Here is a 16,039-nt window from a genome sequence, read left to right on the forward strand (position 1 = left end):
AATCCTCCGCGACGGTGCCAGCTGTTGTTGATGTGTGATTTGCGATGCAGCCGCAGAGCTGAGCGCTGAATCGGAGCGTCACAAGAATCAATACTCGATCAATACGTAACGTGCAAATCAATGGCAGGGTTTTTATGACCTCAATAGCACTGACACGAATCCAAACCTCACTACAGAGGCATGCGATTACACCCAGAGGACCAAACTGGGGATGAATCAGCATGGGTGGTGCGTTCACTCCTTAAATAATGTATCTGTGTGTTTCACACTTTAGTGAAGCATCTCCAAGACTGACAACCACATTACGCTTATAAAACATCATCCTAATGTGCGGTGTTGTGCACAAATTTGCTTAACACTGCTGGTTTAAGTTGTCTTGTCAGCCAATCGCCAGCAAAACAAACCGAACATCAGCTTTCTAAACAGATACAATAACACAATAACAGTGAGTTATGGGCAAAACCATGTAGGGTTTGTATGCAGCCCAAATGTGTTCTTGTGGCCTGTTGTAAAACCGTGTGTTTGTGCAGACTGGGGCCTAAACAGCCTTGCGAGTTGCATCAATTGTATTGGCTTAGACTGGAAAGCTGAGATTCAATGAGCCACACAGTAGCTAACAAGACCATCTTTGAGACTTTAATCGCCGTATAAAATGACCTCTAGTGACCTCTAGGAGAATCACAGCCTCATGAAACTTTACAGCCACAAACTGGAGAGCGAGGCCGTTCAGAGGATGCCTGAGTTTCAGGGTATATCGACAGTATTGGGTTTCTGAGACATGTCCACAATGGAATGCTCAACATCTAGTCTCCGAAAAATGCAAAATTCTTTCAGATACCTCCAAATGTCAAAAGTTTTTGACACCAAATTGAAGCATGAATTTTTCTGTGGGTTTCCTAAAGAACTCGGTGTCCTAATGTGGTATTTTGCAGGGTTTCTGAACATTTTTTATTAATTCTCAAGTAGTCAAAAAGGGTTCAATTTTGCACCAAATCTGTGTAACAAATGGTATCAACGCAAAAATTCCTGCAACAACTTCAGACACATGCTTATTAAAAACTTATGACTATAATAACTTGACACACAGGGCTAATATGTGCTGGCGCTGAACATTTCTGAGCAGGACTTGACGAACCTTTCGCATCTGTGACAGCAGGCCTTCGAACTCTTTCAGGTCCAGCGTGGGCCCGTTGTACGAGGTGCAGCTGTTGGCAGCACGACCCAGCCAGTAGATGGTGATCAGAACCTGGGAAGGAAAAAAAAAAAAAAAAAAACAATACGACATTTAAGAAATAAATTTGCATGTCATGACTAATGGGGCTTTCTGGCACAGTGCTAAACTGGTTTAAATCCTACTTAAAGGACAGAGAGTACTTTGTGTCCATAGGTAATTACACATCTGAGCGGACAAAAATGACATGTGGAGTTCCCCAAGGCTCCATTCTGGGGCCTCTTCTGTTTAACATCTACATGCTCCCGCTAGCTCAGATTATGGAAAACAACAAAATATGCTACCACAGTTATGCAGACGACACACAAATCTACATAACCATATCACCAGGGGACTATGGTCCAGTACAAGCACTGAGTAAGTGCATTGAACAAATCAACAATTGGATGTGCCAGAACTTCCTTCAGCTAAACAAAGACAAAACTGAAGTAATTGTTTTTGGAGCCAAGGAAGAACGATTAAAAGTTAGCGCTCAGCTTCAGTCAATAATGTTAAAAACCACAAACCAAGCCAGAAATCTTGGTGTAGTCATGGACTCAGACCTGAATTTCAACAGCCACATGAAGACAGTTACAAAGTCAGCCTACTATCACCTTAAGAATACATCAAGAATTAAAGGACTTATGTCTCAGCAGGATTTGGAAAAACTTGTCCATGCATTTATCTTCAGTAGACTTGACTACTGTAATGCTGTCTTCACAGGTCTCCCTAAAAAATCCATCAGACAGCTGCAGCTGATTCAGAATGCTGCTGCTCGAGTCCTCACTAAGACCAAGAAAGTGGATCATATCACTCCAGTTCTCGGATCTTTACACTGGCTTCCTGTGTGTCAAAGAATTGACTTCAAGATATTGCTGTTGGTTTATAAAGCACTAAATGGTTTAGGGCCAAAATCCATCTCTGATCTGCTGCTAAATTATGAACCATCCAGACCTCTGAGGTCGTCTGGGACAGGTCTGCTTTCTGTCCCCAGAGTAAAAACTAAACATGGAGAAGCAGCGTTTAGTTTTTATGCTCCACATATCTGGAACAAACTCCCAGAAAACTGTAGATCTGCTGCGACTCTCAGTTATTTTAAATCACAGCTGAAGACTTTTCTGTTTGCCGCTGCCTTCCATTAAACCACATTAAGGTTTAATATTTTACACTGCACTGTAACTTTTAACTTCCTGTTCTATCTTTTTCTCTTTTTAGCTTCTTTTTAGTAATTGTTTTTATGTATGTTTTCTTGTGTTGCTTTTATATTGTTTTAATGCCTTTATGCTCTATGTAAAGCACTTTGAATTGCCTTAGTGCTGAAATGTGCTATACAAATAAACTTGCCTTGCCTTGCCTTGCCTAAAACTTCAGACACAGCAAAAACTGATTAAAAAACACAGAGATAGTATTGAAAGTACTGTTCCTCTGATATTTGACTGCAGTAGAAGTAGAAGTACTGTCACCCCAAACTCAAGTAAAAATGTACTTAAGTAGAAGCCAAATTACTGACTTTAACAAATACTCAAAAAGTACAAGTACAGAAAAAAGCTACTCAATAACAGTGACATGCGTAAATGTAATTAGTTACTTTCATCTTTAAAAAAAAAAAAAAAAGAAATCAATAAAAGCCCATCGCTGCCTCAGTGACAAGACGGCTGCTCAGTCCCTGTTAAAGATTAAAAATGAAAGATGAAGAATAAAGTTTAATCTGCCAATCTGTCATTCACACTCAATCTGCTCCCAATATAAGCTGAACCTTTATCTATGAGTGTGTGTGTGTGTGTGTGTGTGTGTGTGTGTGTGTCCCTTAATAAAGAGGCCATAAACTGATATCGTAATACTGCGTTATCAAAGTTATTAGAGAACCCCGAGTACTGAGGCTCTGCTCATGAATGATGAACGCCTCATTCCTCGCCAGTGTTTCATGAATATTTTCTGCGATCGTCCAAAGTGGATATTAAGAGTTCTGGCGTCCGAACCTCCAGGTGTAGCCCAGTTTCTCCGCTTCAAAAGGAGCAGCAGAGGCGATGCGGAGCTCCGCAGAGGAATCCTAACTCAAGTCAGAAGTCTTGGTAATGGATACCATCAGTCAGCCATCAGGCGCTCAAAACAAAAAAAAAACAAAACACATGGAAAACGTAACATGGTCCATCCGTTTGTTCAGAGGCTGATGCTGCGTTCAGCTTCAGATCTTGGAATTTCCCAGCTGCGACCTGCGACCCCTTCATGTTCACGGTGTCAACTTGGGACAAACGGATGCCAAGAAGAGGAAGAAGAAACTGCTTATGCAATAAATAAATACTCAAACATCAACTAGAATCTGAACTGTAAACAGCAGCAAGTGATTTGTTTTAGATAGATAGATAGATAGATAGATACTTTATTCATCCCGCAGGAAATTCACAGTTTTTCAGCAGTATCCACAGATTACAGATTAAATAAAGAAAAAATAAAAAATAAAGAATAAGATCTGAGTACAACCCAGTGTGCAAAAAGCAATGTGCAAATGTTTGTGCACCATGTTTGTGTGCTCCGATGTCACCTGGACCGAAATAAACAATTTTCCGATTTGTAATTCCGTAGTTCAGTTCATTTTTCACAAGTCAGAGCTTCTTATTAAAGGAATAGTCCAACATTTTGGGCAAAAACCCTTTTCCTGACTTCCCCAGACTGAGACAAGATGGGTGTCGGACACCATCTTCACTTCTGTACGTCCAGTGGCTCAGTTCCTATGTGCAGCATTTCATGTTAGCTTAGCATAAAGACTTGAAGTCTATGGGAGTCGTTAGCCTGACTCCGTCCAAGTGAAAAAAAAAAACAAACCTCGCAGCAGCTCAGAAGCTGTCGTGTTGATACGGCGGATCGTGTGGACTTGAAGTACATCTAGTCTCAGTCTGGGTGGGTTGGAAAAAGGGTATTTTTGCCCAAAAACACTCAAGCATTCCATTAATGAGCTTGGAGTTGAAGTGAATGCAGCATAAATCAGTTTATGGGCCGCTCCAAGCACATGAATCAATAGCACTGAATGAGTAAACAGGCCTAACAACTGGGTGGTGAAATTTAATGAGTTCTGAGTCAAACGGTGCAGTTGCTTTGCATGGACGCGGTGTACCAGGCAGACAAACACTCGAAACCTTTCTCTCTTCTACCTGGGGGACATGAAATATTTTGTCAGCTCATATAATTCATGGTCATTGTGGCGGTCGGCAGGACGCAGCAGGAACAAACTTGAAGGAGTTCTCCCCCCGGCTCCTTTCACTTGTCGTCCCGCCTCATGATGCAAACCGCGCCGGTTTCCTGGCTGCTGCGGCGGAGCCCTTCAGCAGTCAGTCAGTAATGCGCCGCTGAGGCTTCCTGCACAAACAAGACAAGGCCGAGCCATTGTTCGGCCCTGAACACACTCGAGGCGCTCCTGCTAACACACCACATCCCCTCAGGGGCCCCCGGTGATTTATATTTGCCTGTTAGCTAGCTTAGCCCTGACAGGATGAATCACCACGCCAGTCTCCTCTCGACAAGCCGCTCTGCAGAATCATCAGCTCCGCGCCTCTGACCCCCGCACCTGTGACGATGTTTGAAATCTAATGTTGTGAGCTACACGAGGGCTTTTTGCATTTCCTGCATGCTGCTCCTGAGTCAGCTCAGTGTCCCAAATGCAACATGCACAAGTCGACCGCGGCCACATGGAGACCACACACGGTGGTTAGCTTTAGCGCTGTTAGCGAAATGTCCCCACGCAGCTGTAGATATTTACCGTGTCCACGTCGACCAGCGCTCCGGCGGGGATCGCTGCGATAAGGAGGGAAGCTCAGCGTGGCTTCAGGTGTTTAATTCAGTCGTGCCGTCGGTGTAAACAGCCTCCGAGCGTCACACACACAGAACGGATCAGAACCCACACAGCCTGCTGGAGTGATGCTCCTCTGATCCCTGCAGGGAAACTCATCTTTCAGCCCAACTGCAGGTGCGTCTGCAGCTGCTGGGGATTCAGTGTCTTGCCCAAGGACACTTCAGACAGGTGGATATGTGACATCGTGGAGGATCAGACCCGGGACGTCGGCGGGTTTGTCTGCTCCGGCTGCAGGACAGTCCCTCTGATGACCGGGCTCTGCTTAAATGTGCATTTATACTCGTGTCTGTGTACAGTAACTGACACGTATTTGAGACGTATTTGAGGCTGGAAAGGGTCTCGGTGTCGGCGTCACAAACCTGACTCTGATTGGTTAGAGGGTTTATCTGTGTATGTGGATTCAAATGCAGTGTGAAGTATAAACGCTTCAAGGTAAAGCGCCTCTTACAGTTAAATATAATGTAAATGCAAAGAGCAAATGTAAAAGAGAACACACATATTGAAGCATTTACACTTCTGCATTGATGTGTGTGTCATTGATTTCACACAGATTTCCCCCTGTGATCAGCCAATCAGAGTGTGCAACCCCAAGCCTACGTCAAAATCCTTTTCAGCCCAAACTACAGGGCCAATAATGTCAGTCTGAGTGCAGAAACACTTTTATTTGAGGTATAAAATGCACTTAAGCATCACAACGTTCTCTACACTCTTTACATTTACATTATTTTGCTGGATAAAATGCATTTTAATGGCAAACCTTTAATTTATGCATTTATGAATGCATGTGTGTTAATGTAAATAGCAGGTAAGCAACATGTAAAGAAAAATTCCACACAAAAACTCGTTTACACTGTTTAAAAAACAGGGATTGGTGATTTACATTGTGTTGTTTTGTTGTTTTGAGGCATAATTCTATTTTTCCACAGGTAAACAAGCCAAATGCATTGCATACAAAGATCATAACCCTGTTAAACACAACTGTAGCTGAGAATCTCTCTCAGTGACTTCACAGAATTTACTTTGGTTAGTTAACCACGGAATAATAAAAATACACTAAACACGACAAATCAGCAATGCAGCGTAAATTCAGGCTTAGACTTTCTCCTTTAATTATTCCCCCTCTGGTCTTGAGTAAACGCTGCTGCAGGAACAGAGGCAGACCTCGTCCAGTGCATCTTAAGCTCCGTGCTGCAGGCCAGCATCAGCACCGCTGAGGTTTCCACGGCGATAGTGAGCAGCAGTGCACGCTGCGTCCCCGGCAGCAGCCTTTGAAAATGGGTCAACTGCAAATATGTTCAGCCGGCTCACCAGAGTGTTTCTAGCACACAAATATCGATCCCGGCTGAACACGGCGCGACATGAAAACACTGTGTAACTGTGCCGGGACGATTCGGACACGGTGCACTCGGGCGGCAGGAACCGGCCCAAAAGAAAAACAATCAAAATCAAAACTTGGACACGAGCGCCGGAGGTTCAGGGGGGGGAATCACGACATTTGTTTAAGAAAATGTCAGTGGAGTTTCGACTGACAGAAATGTAAATGATGCCCGTGCAGCGTCACAGCGGCTCTACCTGCTCGGCCACAGCGGCTGTCAGGATGACAATCACCTCTTTGTTTGATGTGCACACACTTGGGAGTGACGCATGCAAAAGGGCAGGCATGAACACACACACACATGCATGCACACACACACTCACATGCATACAAACACTGTAGTAGTCATCCCAGCCACAGCATACGGTACCTGCCTGCTTACACCTGCATCTCTTAGACGTTCATTTCGTGACTCCAGCAATAATCCACCTATCGAAGCACCAGCCTCCCTCTATTCCAGAGCCCCGTCTGTTTGCAAAACACCTTTTCCTTTTCCGCCACACCAGCAGATTCCTCTCGGTTTCCCTCTCCTGAGCGTGTGTGTGTGTGTGTGTGTGTGTGTGTGTGTGTGTGTGTGCTGCTGCAGAGACAGCCCGCTGCTGTCGGAGGCTGCAGCTCCCAGGTGACGCCGGGGCTGCTGGGAGTTTGTGGGACGTCTGAGCTCGCCGCACACGCCGGCTAATGTGGCATCGTAATGTGGAGTCCCGGCGTGTGAAGTCAGCTAAACGAGTTGGTGTGATACGGCAGCCCGGGCCGACACACATACACACACACACACACATACACACACAAATACACACACACAGGCACTGAGCTGTACAGTGAAGTGTAGCATCACTGAGAGAGTGAGAGAGAGAGAGAGTGAGAGAGAGAGAGAGAGTAGCAGTGCTTGGACTGCAGAGTGGGCGGGGCTTACGTTCTGCCTTCTTCTTCTTAAAGCAGCGATAGAGGGAAGAGAGAGGAGGCTGAGCAGGAACAGGCGCACCAGAATGTGAATTATTAAAAAAAAAAAGACAGAGAGGAGCGGATGGGCAGAGAACTAGAGCAGGCAGAAGAGACAGAAACCTGCCATGATTTGATTTCATCGGATTCGCTCTGATCTCCTGTTAACGGACAGGATTTGATCGGAGCTGATATAACGGCCGGGCTGGCCTGGTGAACCCTGCTATGTGAGGTTTTGGGGGCCTATAAAAGCTGTTTGAGACGATAAACAGGGATTAAGAGCAACACTTGAACAGAACTGGACTGTACAGAATGAGAAGAGGTAAAACAAACTGAACAGGCAACAATAAACAGAGTTACAACAGACAGATAAGAAGACAAAAGACAGGAGTATGTGCAATAGATAGAATAGCCAGAGCTAGAATAAATAGAAGAGACAAAACTGATTGGAAAAAAAAAGCCACAATAGGCAACACCGACAATATACAGAAACAGATTAAGACCTACAAAAATATGAGTAATCAAGACTTGCACAAATATCAATACCATAACAATACCACCATAACTTTAAAAATCCTACCCTAAAGTGAATAAAATCCACTATGCTTTTGGAGAAAGAGGTTAGTCTGCCACATTAGCAGCTAGAGCCACATTTTTACTTGAACAGAGACAATAAAAACCTGAATAGAAAAAAAAAATAGATGAATACAATAACCACTTGGTAAATGGTGTCTGTTAAATGCTTTAAGAATCTTCATTTTCTTCTGTGTGTTGATAATAAGCATGTTTGTATTTCATGTCATTAAGGCCCGTTTAGACTGAATGTTGAAATCAAGAGCGCGCTGAAATAGAACGAGACGGAAAGAGAAAGTAAAACAGGAGCGAGAAAATGTAGACTAAATAAAGGTAGAGCCAAGATGAACAGATTGGTAAAGTAAATAGGATAAAAGGAGCACTAAAGAGAGAGAGAGAGAGAGAGAGAGAGAGAGCAGAAACAGAAACACAGGACGATAATAACAGTCTCCATCCAAACATGCATTTAGCACACAAACAAATGATCCCACTGAAATCCAAAAGCATCACTTACATTCTTCAGTTTTCGACTGCAATCGGTTCCCCTGGGAGAGAGAGAGAGAAAGAGAGAGAGAGAGAGTTAAACTTTGTTCTTTCACAGATAACATCTGACATACAAAAAAAAAAAACAAGATGAAAATAATTAACGCAGCATTAAAACTCACCAGCTCTCACACACACACGCCCACACAAACAGACGCAAAAGCAGCAACAACAACCCAAAGTGAGGACAGCAGAGAGTCCACGGAGCCGGCCGCCCACGCAATCACTACCGACAGTCAGTGAGCTGCCGAGAGCAAACAGCAGCACAGCGACAGACGCTCGGCTCCAGAGGGATCACCAGAAACAGGAAAAGATGCGGAATATCCCTTTAGACTGTAAACGGGTCGTAAAACGAAGCGGCTGTGAAACGGACAGTAACTCACACCTGGGAGGTGAGAAAGGCTAATTTCCAGACTAAGAGAGACAGAGAGAGAGCAGCACCAGAGAGGACTGCACACACACACACACACACACACACACACATATATTACATAGTGTACAGTATACTTAGAAGTGGGCGGGGTTACAACACGCTGTCAATCCCTGGTAAAAACAACAACGCCATGACACTCACTGCTGTTTGTCGCTGTAAATATGATCAAATCATCCCAAAACAATGTAAATCAGTATTGATTATTACAACATAATGCCCGTCAATAACAACTGTTAGAACAAGAATACCATTGATTATCAGTGATACTGCAACACAGTGGCAATGACCGATCAATAGTGATGCTGTCCGATTCATCAATAGTGATAATCTCAACACACACGGGGAATGACTGCAGCTGTGAGCCAATACACACCAATGCAAAAGCAAGAACCGGTGTTTCAATAATCTCAGTATTATTATTATTATTATTATTATTTTAATATGACGATGAGATTCAGATTTGTCTTCTTATTCAAAAATTTCCTGGTTTCAGCTGAATAATGGCATAGTTCAGAATGAGGCAGTAGATCATGATTCAGCAGATATCGCTGGCTTGCCTCGCATCTTCACCATCTGTGCAGATTCATCATCATCATCACTCATCCAGGTAGGAACATATCTGTCTTCTACACTGTGGAAAGCAATTTGCCTCAGATAAAACTGCACACAAACATATTCCCCAAATGGAGAAAACAAACCGCCGTTTGTGGGCGATGAGTCAGCTAATTGATTCATAATTTGGCCAATTAAGCGTGAAAAATGAAACCAGTCTCGTTGGAAGCGATCCGAGCTCAAAGTGATGTCTTCAGATGTCTTCTTTAGTCTGATCGGCAGCCAAAAAAATCCAAAGTATTAATTTTATAAGGATATGAATGCAAATAAGGAAGACAGTCTCAGCATCTCAGTTATCTTAGTGAGGCTGAAATCAGCATTTTTACTTGATAAATGAATCAAAATCATCAATTAATTCCCTGTTGATCAATTAAACGTTTAATCGACTCACTAAAGAGAGCGGGAGGAATGAAGAGAAACTTAAAGCTGCAACAGAAAATTGCTGGAGAAAGAGTGACAGCGTCTGCATGGAGGGTAAGGAATTCGTTACGGAGAGGATAACGCTCGTTTTGGATGCGACTGTCGTTTATTTTTGAGTTTCGGCGGCGCCGTGTGAGCCGGTCGGCGGCCCTAACAAGCCTCCGGGCCCGCGGGTCACGAAGAACCGGCTCACTCAACACACAGGTGACACCCAAATTGCCGTTGCGTGGGTTTCCAGTGACAGGAGAGACACGGCTAAGAAAGGAGTGTAAGAGGAGGAGGCAAGCGGAGAGGTGAAAGTAGCTGGAGGGGACCTGGTCTGTAAGCCCTCCTCCTCCTCCTCCTCCTCCTCCTCCTCCTCCTCTCTTCCCCTCAGCTGGCTAAATAAACAGAGACAGGTTATTTCTCTCCGCTGTTACCTTGTAGGAACAAACCTGAAGGACAAATGCAACAAATTCCACAAGGTATTAGATCACTGAGATCGCATTTAAGACGCCAGTCAGTCTTAAACTCTCTCTGTCTCTCTCTCTCTCTGTCTCTCTCTCTCTTTCTCTCTCTCTCCCTGTCTGTCAACGTCCGTATCAGTTACTTTATTCGCATGACTGGTGAACAGAAACCGCCAAAACTATGCAGTTTTAAAACAATCAACCACGTACGGTTTATAACCACAACGATTCTGGAGATAACCGCACATTTAGATTTGAAATGAAAAACACTCAACACAGCAGAGTTATCGGTGCAGATATCTCCGGCAGATATAACGGCACTTTTTAAAAGAGCAGAGATAACTTCAGTCTTTATAGACACAGCTGTCATAGTTTATTAAATATTGAATGAACTTGTTATTCATCCTTAACTTCCCATCTCCACCCTGCATCCATCATTAAAATCTCTCTCACTGCCTTGGTATCCATTCAAATATTTATTTTTGTTACTGTGAATTATTACTTATTGAATATGAAAAACTGAATGGAAACTGCACAACCTGATAAAGATTTCCTCAAAACCACAAACTAAGTTTTTATGGTCACTTGAAGTGGAAAAGTTTTTGCTCAATTTAAAAAAAAAAAAAGGGGTGATAAATTTGGATTGAAATGCATTTGTTGAAAAATTAACGATGGAGACTTGGCACATCTGGTGCAGTTTCATTGCGCAACAGTTCAAAAGAGGCTTTGGCCCCCTGAAATGTGGTTTTTATGGTGAATAATAGTTGCATTAAAATATCAGAGTGTTTCTTTTAATGGTTACCATTGGCTGACACAGCTTTCCCAATACTAATCAGTTCTTAAGTCTCCATTTTTCTCATGGATGTGGATTTCTGACATTCAGGAGAGCGATTTATCTGCTGACACACAGAGATACTCTCCCCTCTTTCTGATTCACCCTGCATGGAAAACTAATCCTGGAGCCCAGTCTGTTTCCATCAGCGGGCAGGGGAAGGGGAGATATTTCAGGCCTGAGCTCACCGTGTACCTGAACCTGCCACGCTGTCCAAAGCTGTTTCCTGGACGAGCGAGCACCTGTCCAAAGACTTCAGGGGAGAGGCGGTGAAAACTGTCGACTGTCATGGGCGCTAAGGTGCAAGAGCGCGCCGTCCTGCACCACAGAGGACTGCATAAGCACCGGAAAAGGCATAGAGCTCATTTTAAAAGGAACAATGAAAGAATAATAGCTGTTTTTTTTTTCTTATTTGGACCAATGCTGCCCATTTCCACACGCAGACAGCACACTTTCCTCCTTCAAAAGAAGCCATTTGCAGCCACCCATTTATAAATAGTATGAAAACAGCTTCCGCAAAGTGAGATAATCCATCACGGACAGGTTTTACATCAGTGTTGCGTTATGTTTGGCTCTGCTTCCTGTCAATCAGCCGACAGCCACAGGGAGAAATGGAAGTTCCCTCCAGGATATAATCCATCAAAAACACTTAACTGTCACATCCATGGCTTTTTACTTGGGGGAAGTTTGTTATAGCAGTTAATTGATGAAGTTAGGTTTGACCTCATACAGTCTGTATTTTAGATGTAGGCAACAGCAAAGTGGATAAAGCTTCAGATGACCCTTTAAACTGCAGCTAGATCAATGAAGACCAGATGAATCCCAAACCCAAACACATGCCATGTGCTGACTGCAGTTTGAACCTCTTTCTAAAGCCTGGTTTTTGTGTCGTCAAATAATCCTCAGACTCAGGCCGAATCCTTGTTTTTATGTCCGTTGTTTGACCTGCAGCATGAGGAGGGTAGGGACACCTGACCAACTCTTTAAATATTTGCCATGCAAGCTGTTGGATGGTCAGATGAATCTCTGATATGGCACACATTATGATCTTACAGTTTGAACAGACTCACAATCAAATTTCCCAAAGCCATCCACTGATTTCTTGAACCAGTTTCCCCAAGTCAAGAACCAATTTCTTGAAGTAACAAAATGATTTCCTTTAGTACCCAAACTGATTTCCTACAGTTGCAAACTGATTTTCCTTAATGACCATTCAATTTTCCCGAGTCAAGAACCAATTTCCCCAAGTCACTAACCGATGTCCAGAAGGCCAAGAAACTCAAGAACCAATTTCCCCAAGTCACTAACCGATGTCCAGAAAGCCGAGAAACTCAAGAACCAATTTCCCCAAGTCACTAACCGATGTCCAGAAAGCCGAGAAACTCAAGAACCAATTTCCCCAAGTCACTAACCGATGTCCAGAAAGCCGAGAAACTGAAGAACCAATTTCCCCAAGTCACTAACCGATGTCCAGAAAGCCGAGAAACTCAAGAACCAATTTCCCCAAGTCACTAACCCATGTCCAGAAAGCCGAGAAACTCAAGAACCAATTTCCCCAAGTCACTAACCGATGTCCAGAAAGCCGAGAAACTCAAGAACCAATTTCCCCAAGTCACTAACCGATGTCCAGAAAGCCAAGAAACTCAAGAACCAATTTCCCCAAGTCACTAACCGATGTCCAGAAAGCCGAGAAACTCAAGAACCAATTTCCCCAAGTCACTAACCGATGTCCAGAAAGCCGAGAAACTCAAGAACCAATTTTGCAAAGTCACAAACTGATTTCACCACAGCATGAAACAATTTCCCCAAGTCACAAGCCGTTGTCCCAAAGCCATTATTCGATGTCCTGAAGTCACAAGTTTCCCCAAGGCAAGAACCAAAGAACCAGTCACCTATCAATTTTGCAGCCTCACAAACTGATTTCAACAAAAATCATCAAACAATTTCCCGAAGTCACAAACTGAAGCCCCAAAGTGATGAATCGATGTTCCTGAAATTCAATGTGCAGCTACCTCACTGCACTGGCACACATCCACAACTACAGGGCATCCATGCTGTTCTGAATTGAATATCGGAAATTCTCAACAGGCAGAGATGTCAATTTCCCGTGTGTGGCGTGTGCGTCCAGCTCGACTGGATCATGCAACATAAGCACACAGCAGGCGATTCAGACGAGCAGTGTGAGCTGTCATCAAATAAGATTTCTAAAAACGCACTGTGCATACATGCTCAAAGATAAAGCAAAGGCTGTGTAAACATTAGTGTATACACGTGCGCACACACACACTTCCAAAGATCCCCTTGTCTTAACAGAAACCAGCCGAGCTCCTCTTGAGAGCTGCTAAGATTAGCTTTGTCCTCTCTCTCCGTTCTCTCTGTATCTCCAGCAGCAGCTATCTAAATGACAGTTCGATGACAGAGCACTGCTAGCATGAGGACACACACACACACACACACATACACTATATAAACACATACACATGCATTTGTCACCAGGCAACAAAGTGCGAGTCACGGTTCACTGAGTGATGCAAACCCTTGTACTTGGACAAAGACCAGTTGTGTGAAAACAGATAGGGCATTGTTGCTTTGCTGACACCAGCTCATGCAAACTTCCATTCACTCCTGTTCACTTATTTGTACTGGCAGTGAACCGGCTGATTGTCCGACGCACAGAATGACAGACAGGCTGACGGACAGCTCCACACCCACAGAGACTCTGACGGACAAAAGAGACAGACAGCGGAAAACATGAGCCATCTATGAAGAGTTCATTACGAAAACGCCATCCATTCACTTGGCAGAAAAACTAAAAATCAATATTATCTGGATTCTATTGATTCATAACTCCCAAATATACAGGGTGCAATCTGTAGCAGTGTTTTGTCCCTGTCTTTCACCCAGTGAGTTCTGGGATGGGCTCCAGCACCCTGCGGCCATATCTGGGATAAGCAACTTGGAAAATGAATAAATGAATAAATGAATGAACCTTGTTTCATGAAATTAAATCTAACTAAAATAAGACGAGGTGGAGATTAGCAGCCTCTATCTCACATAAACAGGCCTGGTGTTCCTAAAAAATTATGACTACATGTCCCATAAACGCTGCTTCCTGCACCCTCCCTGCCCTTCCACCGCGTGGATTTGTTTTGTCTTCACTTTTCCTGAAGAAGATAAACATGTTGGAAGGGATTTTTTTTTTCTCCATCGGTTTTCCGCTCCTTCCTATGGAGCCCCCCTGAGGTCAGCCGAGAAAATAAAAAAGAGCCATGTGTAAATCTGTCTCTAGAAAGCCGCGCCCTGGGATTACTAATCCATGCCCGCGGATTTGTAAGCCATGCCCTCGGATTTTGAGGGCAAATCCATGGACACGGATTCGTAATCCCGGGGCATGGATTATGACTGTGAGAGCATGGTTTGTAAACCGTATGTAAACTGAGAGCACAGATTTACACATGGCTCTTTTTTTAATCAGCTGACCCCATGTCTCCATGCCTTCTGCTCTCTGCTAGAGCAGCGCTTCTCAAACTTTTTTCAATAAAAATAATAAATTGAAATATTTTTTCAGCCACGTTCGCCGACTAGCGCAAAAATACACATTAAGAGGTGCAACCCAACGCCATCAGTGTGTGAAACAACGACCTGAGGATATTTTGCTGTTTCTGTTTTTGCTTTTTTTTCTCTTCTTCCTCCTGGTTCTCAGCTGTATCGCTGCTACCGTTCAACCACTGATCCACTTTCTGGATTTTTTTTCTCTCATCTTCCCGGTCATAGTGAACAAAACCGACTATAAAATGCCTTATCAAACTTACATTGACATTTTTCACTGACCCCATCATAGCATAGATTAATTTTTTTTTTTTTTTTACCAATTTTGCATGACTTGTGTTTTTTTAAATTTCTAGAAGATGCCAGAAATTCTGAAAGCTTCAGCTCTGTTGGCTCTTCCAGCGCCTTCTGCCTGTTTTATGTGTTTTTGTGTAAAAAATAATCTCTCTAAGGCTTTCAGACAGAAAGCAGCTGAGACTTTTGAACTGAAAGCGCGTCTCCAGCCGTCACTCTGACCTTTTCTTTTACCGTCGGACGGAAAGTGCGGCGGGAGGATTTTCACAAAAATGTTTCATGCCATAATGAAGCCATCCAGCAGGTGTCCCTCCACAACCCACCTGCTGGTTAACCATGTGAAATGCAGGGTGGAGCCGGGGGGGGGGCTGAAAATGCAATTCCTCCTAATGGCCAGTAGATGGCCAAAAAGAGTCCGGATGAGTGGAAGTCAGTGGCCAAAAACTCCACTTGTCCTTTGATTTATTGCCTCAGCAAATAATTCCCCATAAGGTTATATTTCCAGTTGCTGGTTTGATGGCTTCTTAAATGGTCCCTGGTATGAAAACTGAAAACTGCACCGACAGACCGTCTACAGATTGGGATTACGCTCGCTCCTCGTGTAAATCTGGGTTTTCCGAATGTTTTCTGGCTTCAGGACACGACGAGACAGCAGCGGCCGTCACACGTCAGGACGGATGTTCAGAGAGCAGCGGTCAGCATCACAAAAGCTGCGTTTATTTTATGAAGTGGCTTGTTTATTGCTTTGCCTTGTTTTATTTTGATAATCATCTCGAAATCGAATGTGGTAACTTTTTCTACTGCAGAGCTGCATGTGGGAGCTTTAGGCAGCTTCATGGTTTGTTTTAATTCAAACCATCAGTTTATAAATGTTGATATCACTTTTGTCAAGCAGTGGGTATTGCATTTTGGAACCCCACACACACACACACACACACACACACACACGCGCGCGCTGGGTCT

At 43.7% G+C, this 16,039-nt stretch overlaps 1 protein-coding gene across 3 annotated transcripts in view; it reads right to left on the reverse strand.

Moving 5' to 3' along the window:
* Positions 1-16,039, reverse strand: part of LOC115366655 (LIM and calponin homology domains-containing protein 1-like) — a 146,741-nt gene that overhangs the window by 53,196 nt on the left and 77,506 nt on the right. For all 3 annotated transcript variants that reach the window (XM_030062209.1, XM_030062211.1, XM_030062210.1), the window contains exons 5-6: positions 8,462-8,492; positions 1,136-1,246 (exon numbers count right to left, since the gene is read on the reverse strand). In XM_030062209.1, coding sequence (XP_029918069.1) covers positions 1,136-1,246; positions 8,462-8,492 — 142 coding nt within the window. The remainder of the gene's footprint in view (positions 1-1,135; positions 1,247-8,461; positions 8,493-16,039) is intronic.

This window comes from Myripristis murdjan, chromosome 10 (assembly GCF_902150065.1).
Source record: "Myripristis murdjan chromosome 10, fMyrMur1.1, whole genome shotgun sequence".
In the NCBI taxonomy this organism is placed as follows: domain Eukaryota; kingdom Metazoa; phylum Chordata; class Actinopteri; order Holocentriformes; family Holocentridae; genus Myripristis; species Myripristis murdjan.